Source organism: Anabrus simplex, chromosome 12, assembly GCF_040414725.1.
Source record: "Anabrus simplex isolate iqAnaSimp1 chromosome 12, ASM4041472v1, whole genome shotgun sequence".
NCBI lineage: Eukaryota > Metazoa > Arthropoda > Insecta > Orthoptera > Tettigoniidae > Anabrus > Anabrus simplex.
The window spans coordinates 77,660,073-77,679,761 of NC_090276.1; the positions used below are offsets into that span (position 1 = coordinate 77,660,073).

General features: G+C 39.2%; 1 protein-coding gene across 1 annotated transcript in view; it reads left to right on the top strand.

Moving 5' to 3' along the window:
- Positions 1–19,689, top strand: part of LOC136884359 (putative inorganic phosphate cotransporter) — a 91,911-nt gene that overhangs the window by 20,673 nt on the left and 51,549 nt on the right. Inside the window, exon 4 of the mRNA XM_067156486.2 lies at positions 11,911–12,144. Coding sequence (XP_067012587.2) covers positions 11,911–12,144 — 234 coding nt within the window. The remainder of the gene's footprint in view (positions 1–11,910; positions 12,145–19,689) is intronic.

The following is a 19,689-nucleotide window of genomic DNA, read 5'->3' on the forward strand; positions in this document are numbered from 1 at the left end:
CTTAACATTACTTGAAATTTAACATTTGAAATGACATAAAACCTCACTTTCAGCCATTTTATTACCTAGCACACTGCTCTGAGTGACAGAGAACTTTGGAAAAAGATCATGTGAAGGTCTTGATAGCAACAGTCCCTGCACTGCCTTAACAAGTTGCCTCCACCTCTTCCAGTCTTTTGAGATACCTTAACAATTCAAGCTCATTTCACCATCACTGCTCTGGGCAGTGTTTCTTTCAGAAAAAAATCTGTGTGGGAGTACTTTTTAAATCTTACTGTGTGTGTGTGGTGGAGGTGGGGGGAGATTGAGGAGGAAAAATCAGTAATTCGGCTACACAGGAAGAGACAATTTAAAATCTAACAATTACAATTGTAGGTTTTTTATTAATCTATCTGACCCACACTTGTGTTTGCCTACACGACACAGAATAACATGAATATGTCTTAATACAATATTTGCTACATGGTTACAACATAAATAATAGCAATAAAATGAAATAAAATAAAATATGTATAATAACAAAGTAAACAACAATTACATAATTACCTGTAGGCAATCTCTTTCAATAGAAATCCTCATGCAATGATCCAGTGAACTACCTCCAAGTCAATTTCTCAGTGGAGTCATTAATCTATTCACAACATTGAGGGACCTTTCAACAGGGGCTTTAGATATTTGTACAGTCAATATTTTTACACTTGTATTTTCCATTTCCTCATAACCAAGACTGAAGAACAAATTTTAAAGCTAAAAATTTAAAAGATCTTGATCTATACCATGTAAATACATACTGGCGAAGTTCGTTAACATCTGACTGTTATGTGCTGAATTTGGAGAAATGTTTCAAAAAATGAACATGCTGAAATCCACAGCTTGCCTAACGTTTTGTCCATTTTATATATTACATTTTTTTTGTAAATTTAACTAGTGTCTGCAAACATATTTTGTAATCAGAGTCATCTATTTTTATTGTTCAGATGCGAGACAGCTTCTCTTTCAATTCATTGTATTCTAACCGATCACCACCCTCTAGGACCCCGGTAACATCCTAGCGGTGATGAGGTTAATAACCTTACCCACCAGTTGAGGGAAAAGAAGGAGATAGGAAAAGAGAGAGAGAGAGAGAGAGGGAGAAAGAGAGAGAGAGAGAGAGACTGGTGGGAAGGTTGCTATTGTGTCCCCCCCAAGAGGGTAGATTAAGCGAACACAAGAGAGAACAAGGGCGAAAAAGAAGCAACAAGTCACAGTACATCAAAAAATTCCAAGGATAAAAACGGCACCAGCCAACAACATGATACTAAAATTACCCAAAAGGAAGAAAAGAGAGACACTTACCCAAAACGTGGAGGAAAAGCGACTTAAGGTCCGTGAATAACCAAACAAAGAAATAGTTGCAGCGCTGCACCAAATGTGGTAAATGAAAACCAACTTTTAAGTGATATGAAAGAAAACTTTAATAGACTTTTAAATGAGAGGTAACATTTCAAGATAATATTAGGAGTGGACCTAGGTTCATTATTAATTCAGATAATACCTTGAACCATATTGTTTAAAAGAAAGTAAATACTCGATTAACAATAATTGGATTAACCTGCAAGAAATTAATATGATTAATAAATAAATACCCAATGAGGCAGCTTTAAATAAGAAAATGCAGACTTCTTTTAACAAAATAAAGGAACTAAATCGTAAAAATCAACAAGAAAAAAATAAACAACAGTGACCTCCATACCGTCAAACAAGATAATTAAATATTGATTTAAATGTGATCGATCACGCGTTTAAGAAAAAAAAACAAATACCATGTTTAGTAAACAAACGGTAGTTCCATGACCTCTAGGCCGGTTGCCTTTTAACTTTACCACAATTCGTTCCAATTTCTACCAAGGGCAATTTCCAAGGGCACACGAAATTAAAGGAAGAAGTTACACATTTCGCCCAGCCAAAGAACGAGACGAAACAACAAAAGGTAGGCCGAAATAAATCACTTTATATGAAAGAAATGCCAACGATACCAGGCAACAAAAATATATTCATCCCACACGAACACACCAACCAACAACAATCCCCGGTAAAACAAAAGCCACAACAATTACCCAAACACACGTTGCCATAGTAACGGACAAGCAAAGCACGGTCTACAAATGAGAAGTAAAACCAACGGTTTTAAATCAAAAAATAAAACGGAGATCCCATAAACAATGCAAAAAGAACAAAAGGAGAAATAAATCCCAGAAGGCAAGGAACCCGAAGGAAAGCTAACCCCGCTACCTTGGAAACTGCGCCTTGGTTCACACCTTATTGTACAATCAAGTGCAAAAAAACTTTTACAGAATTTTACGATAAACATACTAATTTTTTTTTTACCGTGCGAACTGCATTCTAAAATGATTAATTGCCGAAACCGTTTCCTAAGGTTCACAGACGCACACGATATCCAGCACAATTTTCGAAGAGGAAGTCTTAATCCAAATATTATTATTATTATCATTACAGTATCTTGAAGTACGCCGAAACACATAAATCTTCTTGCTTCCCCAGAATTACTTTAATCCAAAACAGTTACATACCTTTGAGTCCAGAAAAATTGAGAAGTTCAAACCTTGGCCATTGTTATTGAAGACCGGCAACCACGAGGCCGTGAACTAAAGTTGTTCACCAAGGATCCTGGAGGATTATCGTAGCAAAAACATAATCCAATGAAACAGTAGGAGGCCAGCAACTAATAGAATAAGGGATAATCCCTCTTAAGTTGGTTTCATGGGGGTTTCAGCACCACCACCCGCCGCATAGCGGAACACTCACATACACGTCTATCCATGGCGGCTACAGCACGCCGACTCACTCGGAAGTAGTTGCTAGGGGTCCACACTAGACTCGCCTCACCACTCGCTCACGCGCAGTAGGCGCAGACCAAAACTCCGTTCAACAGCGCCCGGCATATCATAATAAAGGAGATATTGGCGAAAGCCGATTGACATAGAATTTCCAAATGGCAACACACATGCCAGTTCGAAAAGGTTATGGGGGGTGTCACAAACTACTTAATACTGTCTCAGTCCTCCCGCCCCGAAAGACGACAAATCTGGAGCATAACACGATGATGATGTGGTGGTCACATACATACTAAATTTGGGCGAAGTAGTCCAACAGGAAACGACCACCAAGATTAACTAATTCCAGTTAGGAGTTCACATGACCAGGTTATTAGTCCAAGATACAGTTCCATATCACATAGTTTTTAGAAATAATTGGCGGGGTGCGATCAACATCAGTGTCCAGAAACGTTAACCGAGCACTCGGAAAATCACCAGAGTAATGTTTGTCATCAAATAGAGAGCACAATGACCAGAGTTCGCCAAATAATCAGTTTCACCCAATACACATAGTTTCAATGCATCACACAATGATATAGTTTATGACACATGACGCAGTTCACCTTGAGGTTCGGCAACTCTCACACTAATCACAGATATACTGACCAAACTTAAACGAAAACCACATAATTATAAGTCCACGCATCCAGGTTATTTCCTCAAGCATGGTGGTAAATTAATTTTTAATGCACGAATGCCTTTACAAGTCTCCTTTGATATTAAGGGAATGCATGATCTCGGGTTGCAAAAGGGTGACAACAGGGGAAAGAAACGCACAACGGGATCAGGGGAGGACCAAAGAAGGCGCAATTGGTGAATGTAATCTTCAAAATAAGTGAACCGCAAATATTAGATCAACACAGTTTTGTTACGCTTGATTGAGTCAGGGCCACGGTACACCACTCAAACATAGAAGTAGGTAGTCAACGAGGTAAGCACCAGTTAGTACACGGAGTATCCATAATACCAGAATGGAACGAGCAACCACACCCATCACCATAGCCAAACAAGACCTCAAACTTCAACACTCGATTCGGTTAGCAATCAAATACCCAGAATTAAAATCACCGCAAAAACAACAACCCATAATCAAGAGCATCAACCACAACATAAGGTGCCATAACCGCAGTGCCAAATAGCAATATTCCACAGAAGTACAGATCAGAAGCTCTGAGTGAAACAACACCTAGCCCACAAGTACCATCACAACAGTACAACGGCTTACCACCATTAACTAAACATAAATAAATATGACATAGGTCAAGAAGGTTTTTCATCTAGACAAAGATCATTATACAGGCGTACACCAAAGAAGGCAAGTTAAGTCCAAGATATTGAATTTAGTAGATACAGGGCTACGACACAGTGAAGAATCGACCACTAACAGATTCCAAGATCCACTGACAAGAGCATTAGGGCAAAAAAATTTCAAATACAGGTTCAACTTCCCACATCAAAATACACCACCTAGTTGAATAAGAGTGAGGACAAGAAACCAAAACGCAATAGATAAATCCAGCTTCAAGAAGTCAGAGTTAGGATATTAAATATGGAAAATCCAAGGCTTAAAAGGGTAAACATGTTTAGAGCAAGGGAAGGATTGACTGGACCGGTTGGAGACTTCTTAAGGTATCAGATGGAGGGTTCGCGAACAGTCTGTCATCGACAACGGATCAGCCAAGCAACACCAAGCAACCGCACACATCCTTAGTCACAAATAAGCAACCTGGAATTAACGGAACAGAAATAGGGATAGAAGAAACACAGGAGGGACAGAACCTGGAATCAGGTAACTAACCTACTACACCGAACCTTAAATACAATTAATTTCACAATGGCCAGCCAATCAAATTAAAAGGCAAAATAAAACCTCAGATCGGAAAACCAAAATGGAAAATTTCGAGCAATGACGCACACAACGTACACCACCGGATACCCAATAGGGTCTCGGCATTACCCGGTCTACAAATACGTGACTTTCCCATCACACTGTCCCAATAAGGCCACAGGTACTTTCTCCTATCCACCAGGAGAGCAAGCAAATAAAACATAAGTGGCGGAATACGAGGCGGGTCCATGGAAAATGCTCACAGTAGCATGAAGAAGGCAGTACTCTACAAGAAGACCCCATAATCTACTCGCAGGAAGATTCCAGTACCGACCAAGGGAGCACTACTCCGTCCCATACCAGAGTAGCAAACCCAGAGCACGGTAAGATGACAAACACCAAAGTCAACAGACACAAGAGATCCACTGTGAACAATGAAACACCATAGAGTGGTAGGTAAAATTAAAATGAGCATTACAGTAGAAGAAGTTACAGACACGACATCAGATCAATAGGAAATGCATGGAAGACAGGGAAAGAAAACCCGAGCAAACCAAACAGACACATTATTGAAAACCAACAAGCTAATTCTGAGAGTAGTAGATTCATGTAGAAGAAATGGCCATATCCACAGAACACGGAGGTAAATCAAAGACAGACACGAACACTGCCCATACCAAGGTGCCAACATCACCAAATAATACAACACAAAGAATAACCCAACCATGACAAACCACACCGGACATGCGTCAGCTCCACAAAGGGATTAAAGGAACACTAACATCCTCAACAACATGCCGTGAAGTTCTCATGCCACCCCAAAATAATTCCCCAAAAATAATCCACGGTACCGTTACAACACAACCACCTTACATATGTCCAAAGCCATCCCAATGAAGGTTCAAAAGGGCATATACCACCCCTCAGGCAGAGGATCATCAACAACACAACACAAGACCCGACAAGTAGATATGGTAAGGAATACTTGAACCCACAACTCAAAGGAATTAGATAAGTACCGATAGGTTAACAAAATTTTGACAACACATATTCTAGGCCTATAATTACCACGGTAGTGCACGATACCAAAATGGAGTGAATAATCGGGCATAAGAAACACTAAACCACCAAGTAATGTTTACAGCAGGATGAAATCCAAAGCAGTAGTTCAGAAAAGGTCAGTCGGATTAATTAATACACAGCAAGGCAAGTTACGAGTAGCAAAACTTGAAGTGGCCCAGACATCAGATAAATATCCTTGAACTAGTTGATAGGTTACCCGAGGAAGATGGTTCACGACACACCAGAAATAGTGAAACACGCTCGACCAAAAATCAGGAAGGAAAAAACCAGTTAAAACTATAATAGCTCAGGCACAAGGCCATCCAGTTATCCCAACCTAATACCAGCCAACATGGCCCAACCATAACTGATGACTGCCCCACAACCAGTTGACAGAAAAGATAACTCCAATCACAAACCAAGACCAGACATACATACATATTCACAGGTGGGATGATGAAATGAAAGGACACACAAACCGACAACACACAGCACTCAGTCAAAGCAGAAACACACCACAGCTCGGTAATGATTGAGGCACATCATATAAGCAGATTCAATATACCAAATTCCACACAAGGATGGGAACACGTCTCTATAATAACAGGTCAAATAAACCAGACATGATCTCACAAGGGTGCATATTTAACGCCACACTAAAAGCCAACTACACTACAGATAACAGAAACCTAAACCAAATTTAAAGAAATAACAATAGACGAGTAAGGTTAAGCAATTTCCAAAATAAAAACCAACCAAAGAGCACAGAAACATTACAGGCTTGATAAGTTTCAAAATACCATGATATTGTCCACTAGATTATCAGATACTAACAGCCAAGAACGGTCACTGGCATAGAAACAACAGAGGTTAGCCATAAGTTAGTAGGGGCAAATAACTTACCCACACAGCACCAATTAAATGAAAAGCACATACGACCACCAACGCCAAAATACCAGGTCTTAGTTCACAACCATGAAAGGGCATAACACATCACCATACACTACAGCACATAACCGTTTACACATATAAGTAGGCATATTTGGACATGCTTAGTGGCCAGGTCAATTATAATCAGAATCACACACCAGAGTAAACGCAGTAAGAAGGTATTAAATTTAGAAGACCAATAAACGGTTAGCATGTACACCACTGAGGTACCATACAGGAAATATACTAGAAATGATAGTAACATCATTAAGTCTCGGAGCCCAAAACAAGGCCAGAACAGATAACGCAATAAAATGATCCCAGGACACCCTATGTCACTCTCCAAAAGCAACCGAGCAACCTTCACATAACATAATGATCAGAAAAGCTCTCCACGATAAAACCAGATTAATTCCCACCGAAATCGCAACCACAGTATGCAGGTAGGCAGCAAAAATACAAGGTTGACAGCCAGTACACATAATACAGGACATGTACTAAGCGGTAGTACACCAGTAGCCCTGAGTCAACCAAGTCATACTCCATTACAAATTGTTCAATTATTACAACTTCCACCAACCCAGAATAATTAATTACATGCAATCACTCACCAAATCCGCCAGGAAAAAGGAAGAAAAATTTACAGGTCACCTCGAAACAGCAAGGCAGAAGCAGAATTCACAGCACAGGTACCCATAGGGTTTCAAAATCATAATCAGCAAGTAGATAAGTCCATACAGCTCAGCATAAACACAGTTGAAAGCAACAGGGAACTCCAAAACACAGGTACATGAAACAAATAACATAGGGAATTACACGAGATCCTTGCATTTCCTTTTACAATAGTTTTTGACAACAACACTTTTGTTTCTTAAGTCTTTGATTTTCATTCACCAACATTCACTACAGCACTGCACCAAGCAAGGATAGAAAGGGAGGAAAATTAGGCTGCACAAGGCAGAAACAACAGAGATTAGGCAGCAGAGCAACAACAGTGGAACAACAAACAACCACGCTCTGCTACCACTCTAACCGATCACCACCCTCTAGGACCCCGTTAACATCCTAGCGGTGATGAGGTTAATAACCTTACCCACCAGTTGAGGGAAAAGAAGAAGATAGGAAAAGAGAGAGAGAGAGAGGGAGAAAGAGAGAGAGAGAGAGAGACTGGTGGGAAGGTTGCTATTGTGTCCGCCCCAAGAGGGTAGATTAAGCGAACACAAGAGAGAACAAGGGCGAAAAAGAAGCAACAAGTCACAATACATCAAAAAATTCCAAGGATAAAAACGGCACTAGCCAACAACATGATACTAAAATTACCCAAAAGGAAGAAAAGAGAGACACTTACCCAAAACGTGGAGGAAAAGCGACTTAAGGTCCGTGGATAACCAAACAAAGAAATAGTTGCAGCGCTGCACCAAATGTGGTAAATGAAAACCAACTTTTAAGTGATATGAAAGAAAACTTTAATAGACTTTTAAATGAGAGGTAACATTTCAAGATAATATTAGGAGTGGACCTAGGTTCATTATTAATTCAGATAATACCTTGAACCATATTGTTTAAAAGAAAGTAAATACTCGATTAACAATAATTGGATTAACCTGCAAGAAATTAATATGATTAATAAATAAATACCCAATGAGGCAGCTTTAAATAAGAAAATGCAGACTTCTTTTAACAAAATAAAGGAACTAAATCGTAAAAATCAACAAGAAAAAAATAAACAACAGTGACCTCCATACCGTCAAACAAGATAATTAAATATTGATTTAAATGTGATCGATCACGCGTTTAAGAAAAAAAAACAAATACCATGTTTAGTAAACAAACGGTAGTTCCATGACCTCTAGGCCGGTTGCCTTTTAACTTTACCACAATTCGTTCCAATTTCTACCAAGGGCAATTTCCAAGGGCACACGAAATTAAAGGAAGAAGTTACACATTTCGCCCAGCCAAAGAACGAGACGAAACAACAAAAGGTAGGCCGAAATAAATCACTTTATATGAAAGAAATGCCAACGATACCAGGCAACAAAAATATATTCATCCCACACGAACACACCAACCAACAACAATCCCCGGTAAAACAAAAGCCACAACAATTACCCAAACACACGTTGCCATAGTAACGGACAAGCAAAGCACGGTCTACAAATGAGAAGTAAAACCAACGGTTTTAAATCAAAAAATAAAACGGAGATCCCATAAACAATGCAAAAAGAACAAAAGGAGAAATAAATCCCAGAAGGCAAGGAACCCGAAGGAAAGCTAACCCCGCTACCTTGGAAACTGCGCCTTGGTTCACACCTTATTGTACAATCAAGTGCAAAAAAACTTTTACAGAATTTTACGATAAACATACTAATTTTTTTTTTACCGTGCGAACTGCATTCTAAAATGATTAATTGCCGAAACCGTTTCCTAAGGTTCACAGACGCACACGATATCCAGCACAATTTTCGAAGAGGAAGTCTTAATCCAAATATTATTATTATTATCATTACAGTATCTTGAAGTACGCCGAAACACATAAATCTTCTTGCTTCCCCAGAATTACTTTAATCCAAAACAGTTACATACCTTTGAGTCCAGAAAAATTGAGAAGTTCAAACCTTGGCCATTGTTATTGAAAACCGGCAACCACGAGGCCGTGAACTAAAGTTGTTCACCAAGGATCCTGGAGGATTATCGTAGCAAAAACATAATCCAATGAAACAGTAGGAGGCCAGCAACTAATAGAATAAGGGATAATCCCTCTTAAGTTGGTTTCATGGGGGTTTCAGCACCACCACCCGCCGCATAGCGGAACACTCACATACACGTCTATCCATGGCGGCTACAGCACGCCGACTCACTCGGAAGTAGTTGCTAGGGGTCCACACTAGACTCGCCTCACCACTCGCTCACGCGCAGTAGGCGCAGACCAAAACTCCGTTCAACAGCGCCCGGCATATCATAATAAAGGAGATATTGGCGAAAGCCGATTGACATAGAATTTCCAAATGGCAACACACATGCCAGTTCGAAAAGGTTATGGGGGGGGGGTCACAAACTACTTAATACTGTCTCAGTCTGTTGTGCAGTAAAATAACTATGTTCCTGTTTGTCTGCTTTCTGAACATCTTCAGATATTAATTTTGAGTCTGCAAATGTACTTGAAATTATTAACTTGGGCCGAACTGCCAACTGACAGTTCTTTTGCAAACATTTGCTTACATTAGAAACAGCTCCCAGTACCTCCACTAACAGGCAAAGTATTAACATGAAAGTAGACTTTTCCATTTCGAGAGGTACTCCTCCAGCCAATGAAGCTAGATCCTTATGGAAATGTTCACACGTCAACATGAATGATCCATAACGTTTCTTAATTACATTTATTGTGTTATAATGACTGAGACAGTGCACAACTGTTGCCTCTGGAATTATTAGTATCAGGTCTTGTAAAATTTTCTGAATGTAATGGAGAGCTGTTTCTTGTTTTGCAGACTGGTGGAAGAGCTTATAGATGTCTCTGACTTCATTAAAAAATATTTTCACATGGGGAAACTGATTCTTTGCACAATACATGAGCCATACAATGTATATAGAGAGCAGTCGTTCCTGCTTTTTCTGAAATCTTTTTGTGGACCCCTAAGATACAGACAGAAAATGAGACATCTGTGCAAGCATCAGAGTTTGCCTTTTTTTGTAGACTTAAAATGTGACAAGTTGCCACTTGTACACATTTGTTTAGTGCAGCATAAAAAAATTAAAACTATAACATACCCAGCTTACATGATGAGTTGCAAGGGTTTTCTGTTATTGTATTTTAAATCTTTGAAAAAAGTAAAGCCTGATAATCGTATTGAATACATTGATCCCAATAACACAAACTAATTTAGATTCAGAATGAAGAATTCATATCCATTTAGAAGAAACACAGTAGCAAACAATTATACACATACAAGAGACATTACTCCAATCTCTTTGTTGCTACAATGCTTGTTTTTAAGTTTTCATGAAATGGCATCAAACACTCAGCGAGCCGAAACGTTCCGAGCGGGAAACAGTTATACAGCGTCACCAACATTGAAGTCCAGCTCCATGGCTAAATGGTTAGCCTGCTGGTCTTTGGTCACAGGGGTCCCGGGTTCGATTCCTGGCAGGGTCGGGAATTTAAACCATAATGGGTTAATTTCCCTGGGACGGGGACTGAGTGTATGTGCCGTCTTCATCATCATATCATCCTCATCATGACGGGCAGGTCGCCTAAGGGCGTCAAATCTAAAAGACCTACACCTGGCCTCTCTGGAGGCCACATGCCATTATTATTATCACCAACATTGAAGATCTCTATACTGAGTTTCTCATTCTTGTATATTTGTATGTTATATTTTCAGCTATAAAAGAACAATATATTAATTTATTGGTATATTGGTATACAATTTAATTACAGGGTAATTAGGTTTTCCTAGGGGGGGAGTTGTATTTTATACATTCCCCTGACTAATCTGACCCTGCCAGGAATCGAACTGGGACCCTTGTGACCAAAGGCCAGCATGCCAACCATTTAGCCATGAAGCCGGACAATTTCCCAGTAGACAGTGTCAATTTGACAATTTTTTTTTTTTTTTTTTTTTTTTCCAGATTACATTTCAAAACATCCTCATATTGTTTTAGCTGACCCCCCCACAATTATGCAGGTCATTCTTTAGTTGGGAATACAGGATTTGCTTTGGGAGGCATGTTTCTGGCATGCAAACGAAGGTCCAGACCAGCGTGGTTGATTCTAGTGTTGGATTTCTCAAGGAGCTGTCTGTATAAAATTATACCATTCAGTATATTACATTCACGTACTTTAATAATAGTTTGTTTAACATTGAGTTTGCTGCTCTTTGCAGTTATACCAAATCCTAAGGAACTTTCACAGGGCCTTGTAACAGACCAGATTTTATAAACTTGGCAAAAATCTGTGTCAAAACCTGTTTTTACCTGAATTTTTCATCAAATGATTAAAAGCTCAGGCAAAATAGTTATGGTAAGTTTCCATTTTTAGACTTACATTATTTCTCTGTTACACTTCACAAATGACATCCAGGAAATCTATTTGATAGTTGTTCTGCTTGATGTGGTGAATGCTACTTCATTCAGACTTGAGTATTTGCACGGTGCTTGAGAGAGTACGTTACCCTACACCCATCTCATAACTGACAGTGTCTTTTGTTTCTGTAGAGTGGAGAATTCCTATGGGATGAAGAACAGCAAGGCCTCATCCTGGCAGGCTTCTTCTATGGCTACGCTATAGGACAGCTACCGGGAGGCATGTTGGCCGAGCGCTACGGTGGCAAGCTGGTGTTTGGACTGGGGACCGTACTGACAGCTGCACTTACTGTCATTAGCCCATTCAGTCTGTGGGCTCACGAGATGCTCTTCTTCACCGTCCGTTTTCTCGAAGGTCTAGCTGAGGTACTTGCCTAACAAGTTTTATTCATTTTCTTATGAGTTCAAATTTTTCTACTATTTAAGAGTTTTGATTTAGCATTTGGTAGCAAAATTAATATAAAATAAGGATTTTGTTTAACATTAAATAAGGAAGCATAGCCTGGCAGGAGGATTTCAGCCAGCCAAAGTTTCACAGACTCAATTCATGTTTTTCATTTTAAAAGAAAGCAAAACATTAAAAGACATGGACAAACAAGAAAACACTTCAGGACGAGGACAATCCCCACATAATTACCTACTTTGGACCTATCCCTCATAAATTCCAGTTCTTCTACATCAGTTTCTTCTCGGCCTGTGTCAATCTCGTTTCTGATTCCCCAGCTTCATAAGGACGGCGGATAGCAACACTCATTGACAGATCTTCAGTTTAAACCTAAGTTTTCATATTATTATTATTATTTTTATTCTTCCTTTATTCATGGGGTCTCTTTAAAAAAGTTCCTTTTAGCATCGACCTCGAAGATCTTTTGCTACCATGTGTTTTCCTTCATCCCCACCTACTTATACCTGCTCCCTTCAAAATGTTGCAGGTCCTCATTATTGGGTCTTCTCGGATGTTTCTTCTCTCTTCACCAGGTAATCCTAGTGTGGAGATTCTGATTCTTCCCAGCACCTCACATTCAAAGAGTATGTGTTAAGCTGATTCTTCTGCATTGTTGCATTTCCTACAGACATTGTCTCTTGTTACTGCAATTCTGTAAGGGTGCTTTTTAAGATGGCAGTGTCCAGTCAGCAGCCCTACTACCCTTCTTATATTTTCTCTGCTGAGTTTCAGCAGTTCCTTAGTATGCTTCTTGTGGGATCTTTATTAGTTCTTTCACAAGCCTGAACCTGGAGTATTTTTCCAGTTTTCCATTTGCTTCTTTTGTACCCATTTACCTATGTACAGTCAGACTTGTCCATAAGAGATCCCACATACTGGTTCTGGGCCCACAAAAGGTGTTTCTGACCCTTTTCTTGCCAGTTTATCTGCTTTTTCATTACCTTCTATGCCTGCATGCTCAGGTATCCATATTATTTTTGCAACATTGTACTCTGAGAGCTTCAGGAGAAGTGTATGACAACACCAAACAATTTTGGAATTAACCCGCACAGCTTCAAGTGCCTTAATGGCTGGTTGGCTATCTTTAAATATGAAAATATTCTTATCTCTGTAGTTCATTTTCAGATTTTCCTCAAGGCATATAATGATGGCTATCACTTCAGCTTGGAAAACTGTAGTGTGTCTGCCTAGACTCATTTGGATTGATCTCTCAGGTTTTTTCCCTGTTGATCCCTCCTCTTGTTCCCTTCTCAGTCCTTGAGCCATCAATATCTTCCCTACCAGTTTTCCATCTGTTAATGTCCCAGTCTTCCCTTTTAGTTACCTGGGTCTCAAATGGTTTCTCAAAGATATACTTTGGAATCATATGATCAGCTGGCATGTGTCTGTTAATTTTACAGTGTCCAAGATTGGGCCTTCAAACCTTCCAGCATCAATTTTGCTACAATCGATATGAGCTCATTCCAGCTTGTCCCTCTATAAAGTTACTTAATGAAGGGAGATCTACTAAGGTATTCAGGCCTTCTGTCGGCATAGTTTTCATTGCCCCAGTTATGGCTATACATGCCATTCACTGAAGGCTAATTTAGTTTGCTACTGACTTTTCCTCGACTTGCTTTCATCCCCCAAATGATTGCTGCAAAGGTCATCAGTGGTCTAATGATCATTGTGTATATCCACATCACCATTGCCAGCTTTAGACCCCATGTTGTCCCAACTACCCTCCTGAATGCATACAAAAGGCCCTTAGCTCGGGTTATGTTTCTTTCTATGTGTGGATTCCAGGTTAACTTTTTGTCTAATATTACACCTAAATGTAACACTTGTTTTTCCATATAGATTTCTTGCCCAAAGAACTTCAGTGTTCCTGTCCCCTCTAATTTCTTCTTGTGAAAGGGACCAGTGTTATCTTGCTCTGGTTGACTGTGAGTTGTTCTTCTTGACACTAGTTCTCCACAAGGTTAAATGATCTTTGCATGAGGTCTTGGATGACACTCATCACCTTACCTCTTCCCACAACAACTAGATCATCTGCATACCCTTGTGTGTAAAATCCCTGATCATTGAGGATGGCTATGATTTTGTTCATGGCAAGGTTAGACAGAAGAGGCGAAAGAACTCCTCCCTGCACACAATCTCGAATAGTTCTAACTGTTAGCGTCTCTTCAAACAGAGTTGCCTTTATTTTCCTCCCATCTAACATGGATCTAAGTCCATTTTACAGCAGTCTTCCTCACCCTACTCTCTTCAACAACTTTAATCATCGACTTGTAGGTTGTATTACTGAAGGCCCCTTGTATGTCTAGAAATGCCGCCAGAGCAATTTATTTGTATTCTAGGCTTTCCTCTAGTTTGCAAACCAAATGATGGAGTGCTGTCTCAGTGGATCTGCCAGGTCTGTATGCAAACTGATTTTCATGTAAGGGTGAGTTCAGTTGCACCGTTTTCTGGATATATTTATCCAGTACTGACTTTGCTACTGACTTTTCCTTGACTTGCTTTCATCCACCAAATGATTGCTGCATAGGTCATCAGTGGTCTAATGATTATTGTGTATATCCACAACACCATTGCCAGCTTCATACCCCATGTTGTCCCAACTACCCTCTTGCATGCATACAATGATGTCCCAGTCTTCCTTTTTAGTTATCTGGGTCTCAAATGGTTTCTCAAAGATATACTTTGGAATCATATGATCACCTGGCATGTGTAAAACTTCCCCTGTTATTACTCTGTTAATTTTACAGTGTCCAAGATTGGGCCTTTGAACCTTACAGCATCGACATTTTAGTTGAGAATTGTAGTGTAGACACAGTATTGCCCCCATTTTTCCCGAGCTAAGCCCAGCCATCGAGCGAGGAATCCCAAGGTGGACCGTTCGATCGTTGGCTATCACTTTTTAGAGGCATTTAAGGGTTGTTAAGGATTGATGACCAAGCAGGATAAAAAGAAATATTAAAACAACACTCTGACATTTATTCACATAAGCAGACAAACAGATAAAATATTCTTGCTGATATTTTACTTTTAACAGAGAACTTTCATAATATTGGATTTCTTCCTCGATTTAGAGTGACACGTGTTCATATCTCCAGCCTTACTGTGCTGTAATGAAACCAAAGAAGTAATTAGGCCACTTGCCTTTTCAAACCAAACATTTGACTGAAAGAATTAAATAAATTAACATGAAACTTGAAAAAAAAAATGATTAACAGCAATCTTGTAAACGAGGGTTTTACCATAAATATGTTCAAAGCTTTACCAATTTAAAGTAGTCTCAACACGTGGTTTTAAGATGTACGCAACTGAATTTGTCATTTACAGTATCTAATAATAGTCAATGACACCAACATGAACTTCAGTAGAAAATGAAAATTGTTTCCAAAATTCTCAAAATTAATTAATTATTCTGATTATTATTATTATTATTATTTTCTTATCATTCAATTAACCTGTCTCATTGTCACACGATCGTGTTCTTATTAATTTTCCACTGCATCATTTACCTAATGATCATCATTAGCATTTCAGAGTAATGATTTTTAATTAATTATTAATGACTTATTTTCACAATGTTTCAAAGCAGTCATGCGGCTAATGAATTTCTACCTCTGATCTTTGCATTTCATTTCTATTCAAATTAATCTTAAAGTATTTCAGATATTTAGGAATTTACATTACCAACGTGTGAGCTAGTTAAATAAATTTTATTAACAAATCGAGTGCCTTCATAAAGTAACGAGATGATCTTTCCTTTTAAATCTCGCTAATTAAGAAAATAAATTCCTTCCTAGTCTTCCTTGACTTAACTTAATTAAACTTTCCCTTAAGGGCATGAAATTATTTCTTAAGGCGACACACAACGATGAGTGTGATCTGCGTCACAGCGAGTGCGTGACCAGATCAAAATTAAATGAAATCAACATGACACAAGAGAAATATACACATTTACACACACACACATTCACACTAGGGAAACACGTTTTTATGTACACTATTTACACCGAATCCTGATTTGGCAAATTTATTTATGATTTTTATTGGTGGTCGGGACGCGTAATGTCTAGCAGAAGTAATCCGTGTACTGAAATTCTCCTTCATTAGTGGTGGCTAGTGATCGAAGTCATGGGTATCACTTGGTAGAAACACATTTCACATATCAACGCAAGTTCATCTAATTCATGAAATTATAATGGAAGATTCTAGTAAAATCTATAAGCACTACCATCATTTGGGCTACAGGTTGAATTTACCGCAAGCGTGAGCCTTACTCGTGTTATTTTTACTTCCTACTTGTGAAATACACTCGCAACACGTGCTCCAATAATTATAATCCATCTTGCGCTCCAAATACACAAGAATAAATCAAATATCACCATTAATTCATCAATTGCTCAATTATACAACAAATATCCCTCAGGATAGGCCATATTCCAGACCCTTCATGAACAGAGCACATTCCATCTCACATTTAGGAACTCTACAGTAGTTTTATGGCTCACGAGCATTTACTTCTGTTTTACCCGATCTTTAGTCAATATTATTATTATTTAAGTGATTATTACATCTACTGATCCTCATGGAATATCGTAAAATTAGATGACTTCATCATAAAAACAACAAGTGATCTTAAAAGACGCTAGGTTCGACCCTATTCACCCAAAATGTACACGAAAATTTTCCGTCCGGTAACTTTCAATATTACAAGGAAAATAGATTTATCGTGTGGTCAGTGATTGTTAAACATGAAACTCCTTAAGCATGGGAAATCATTCAAAGACAACCTACATGTCTACTCTAATAGATTTCAAAATTTCATTCACACGTACCTAGTCTACCACGACACCTTAAGAAGTAGAAAAATGAAATATTACTAACTACAGCAATCTAATAGATCTACGACTTAAGAAGAAAGACCTCTAGTTGTACAAAAGGTAAGACAGATAAATTAAATTAAAAAGGTACTCAAGTTTTTGTGAAGTTCGATTCCCGTCGACAGCCAGTTATTTCAGCATACTCCGGCCAGTCTCCTTCCAATTACCAGAGACGCCTTACATTTTTACAGCTCCATGGAGGCTCTGCAACGGGTGTCCCTCGATGAAATTGTGTTGCCGGTGGTCGCGGAATTCTTCATCTTGAGATGTTCAATTCTAAGACGTCTTCCGTAGATCGCTGGTCACAAGCTGTAACTGAGATGACAAAATTAAGTATTTTGCACAAACACACGCAGAATATAAACAGCTCGTCTACACTGTCACACTTAACTTGGCTCCTAGGCGTTTTTATTCCACAGAATTCACTAAATATCAGACTAAATTCTGGTAGAACGGACGTCGACTTGACTTGAAAATTTTCCTTCCACGTGGTCCGGTAACGTGATGTCTCACACAGCGAAGAATATATTCAGAGAGAGCTTCAGAATAAGCGCATAAAGCATTAAGAGAACAAGCATTAAGAGAACGATTCACTCGAAGCAAGGCCTTTTATCTAATTAGCCAGGGAGGCGTGTTCTTCAGCGAGAACGGTAATTGGCTGATGGTCTCCTTTAATTTGCGCAGACTATTCCAGAAACAAGCTGGGTTGTGCGCGTGCGAAGGCAGTCACGTGGTTTGGCCTGACCTTGGCACAGTCTCGCTGGTAATCTCACCCCTCTGAACGACAAAAAAAACTCATTCTCAGCTCGCCACAACTTCCCAGATGATATGCTTCTGCTTCAAGCAGACAATAAACCTTTTGCTTTCCACTCGTTGAAATATTCGTAATATCGCCAATTTTAACGGGGACATCATATTTAGATAGCACAGTATCTTACGTGCTATATTTGTGTGTATCTATTAGAGCATAGTACTAATAACAATCTGTCTAAGCATTTAGCTTTGTTGATAATCTTTGAGTACAGTAGTTCGTGCAAATTTCAAACTTGCAGTTTTCATTTCTGTTTGTGCTTAGTAGTGACAAGTGGTACCGTTATGATACGTCTGAATGTAGTTTAAAATTATTGTAGTGTACTGTACAGCAGTATACGAGTATTATCTTATTAGAAATTAGCATGCTTATTTTATTATTGTAAAATATTTGTTTGATATAGTAGAGGTATCTGTAGAAACTCTTACTAAAATTCTGTTGTTGTGATTAGGATAGGCTTAACTGCAGCATAGAATTGTGTAATTCTTGTGTATTCCTTTTGGTATTCAGTAATTAACAGCAGTTTATATCTGTTAGGGTGTTGTAGGATAACAATAGAGTACGACTAACTAGTATTCTAGTGTAATAGTATATTAATTACCTTATTGTCGTGTAATCTTTGAGTACTATCCCACACAATATTTCTTTCTTGTCTTTTTTTTTGCACAAAGCAAGTTTTTTCCTTTTCTTTTTATTTTTTCCATAAAGAATGGCTAAGGAGTGCAAGTGTAGGAACTGTGGGTGTGGCGAGGCACTGAGGAGTATGAGGGAGGAGTTGGAGAGTTTGAGGGAGATAATTAGCTTTCTCACAGAAGACGGCAAGGAAGATAGGCCTCCCTTAAACAATGTACAGGTTACAGCAGGTTTAAAAGAGGGTAACTGTAGAAGACAGGTGGTCTAATGTTCTAATGGGAAGGACATTGCAGGCTAAGGGCTCTATTCAGGATCAGAATTCAAGACAGGTGTCTGTGAGAAATCGGTATGAGCCACTCCAGGTAGAACAACAGAGGGAAGATGAGGAACAGGGAACTGTTGCTGAGATGTGTGTAAGTAGGAGGAAGGGAAAAGGTAGGAAAGGGAAATGTAGGGTAGAGGATAGGGAAAGACAGATGAAACAGGGTCATGGGAGGGAGAAAAGGGAGGAGGAAGTAGCTTCTACAGCTATCAGGAAAGATAGGGCTGACCAGGAGGGGATGGGATCAAATGAGGTGGATAGGGTTTAAGCTCTGGTCATGGGGGATTTATCATTAGACATGTGGGGAAAGTGTGTGGAGGAAAGGGAAACAGGGTAGAGTGTTATCCAGGAATTAGGTTGAGGCAGATGTTGAGAAAAGTAGAAGAGAAAGAGGAGGGAAAGGAGATGGTGGTAGTGTTTCACGTTGGTACTAACAACGTAAGGCAACCTGGTATAAGTACCAACATAGTTGGGGATGTGTGGGATCTGGTAAATGCAGCATGGGTGAAGTTTAAGGAAGCGGAGATTGTTATCAGTGGAATACTGTGTAGGAGGGATACTGACTGGAGGGTGATTGGGGATTTAAATGAGACTATGGAGTGGGTATGTGGGAAACTGGGAGTGAAATTTCTAGATCCTAATGGGTGGGTAGGAGATAGGGATCTGCGCTCAGATGGCCTTCACTTAAACTGCAGTGGTACGTATAAATTAGGAAATTTGTTTGGAAGGGTAATAGGGAGGTACATTCAGGGAATCAGGGTTGTCTAGGGAGCACTGATAAGGGTACAGAGATCTGGAAGTCAAGTAGGGATGGCATAAAAATGTT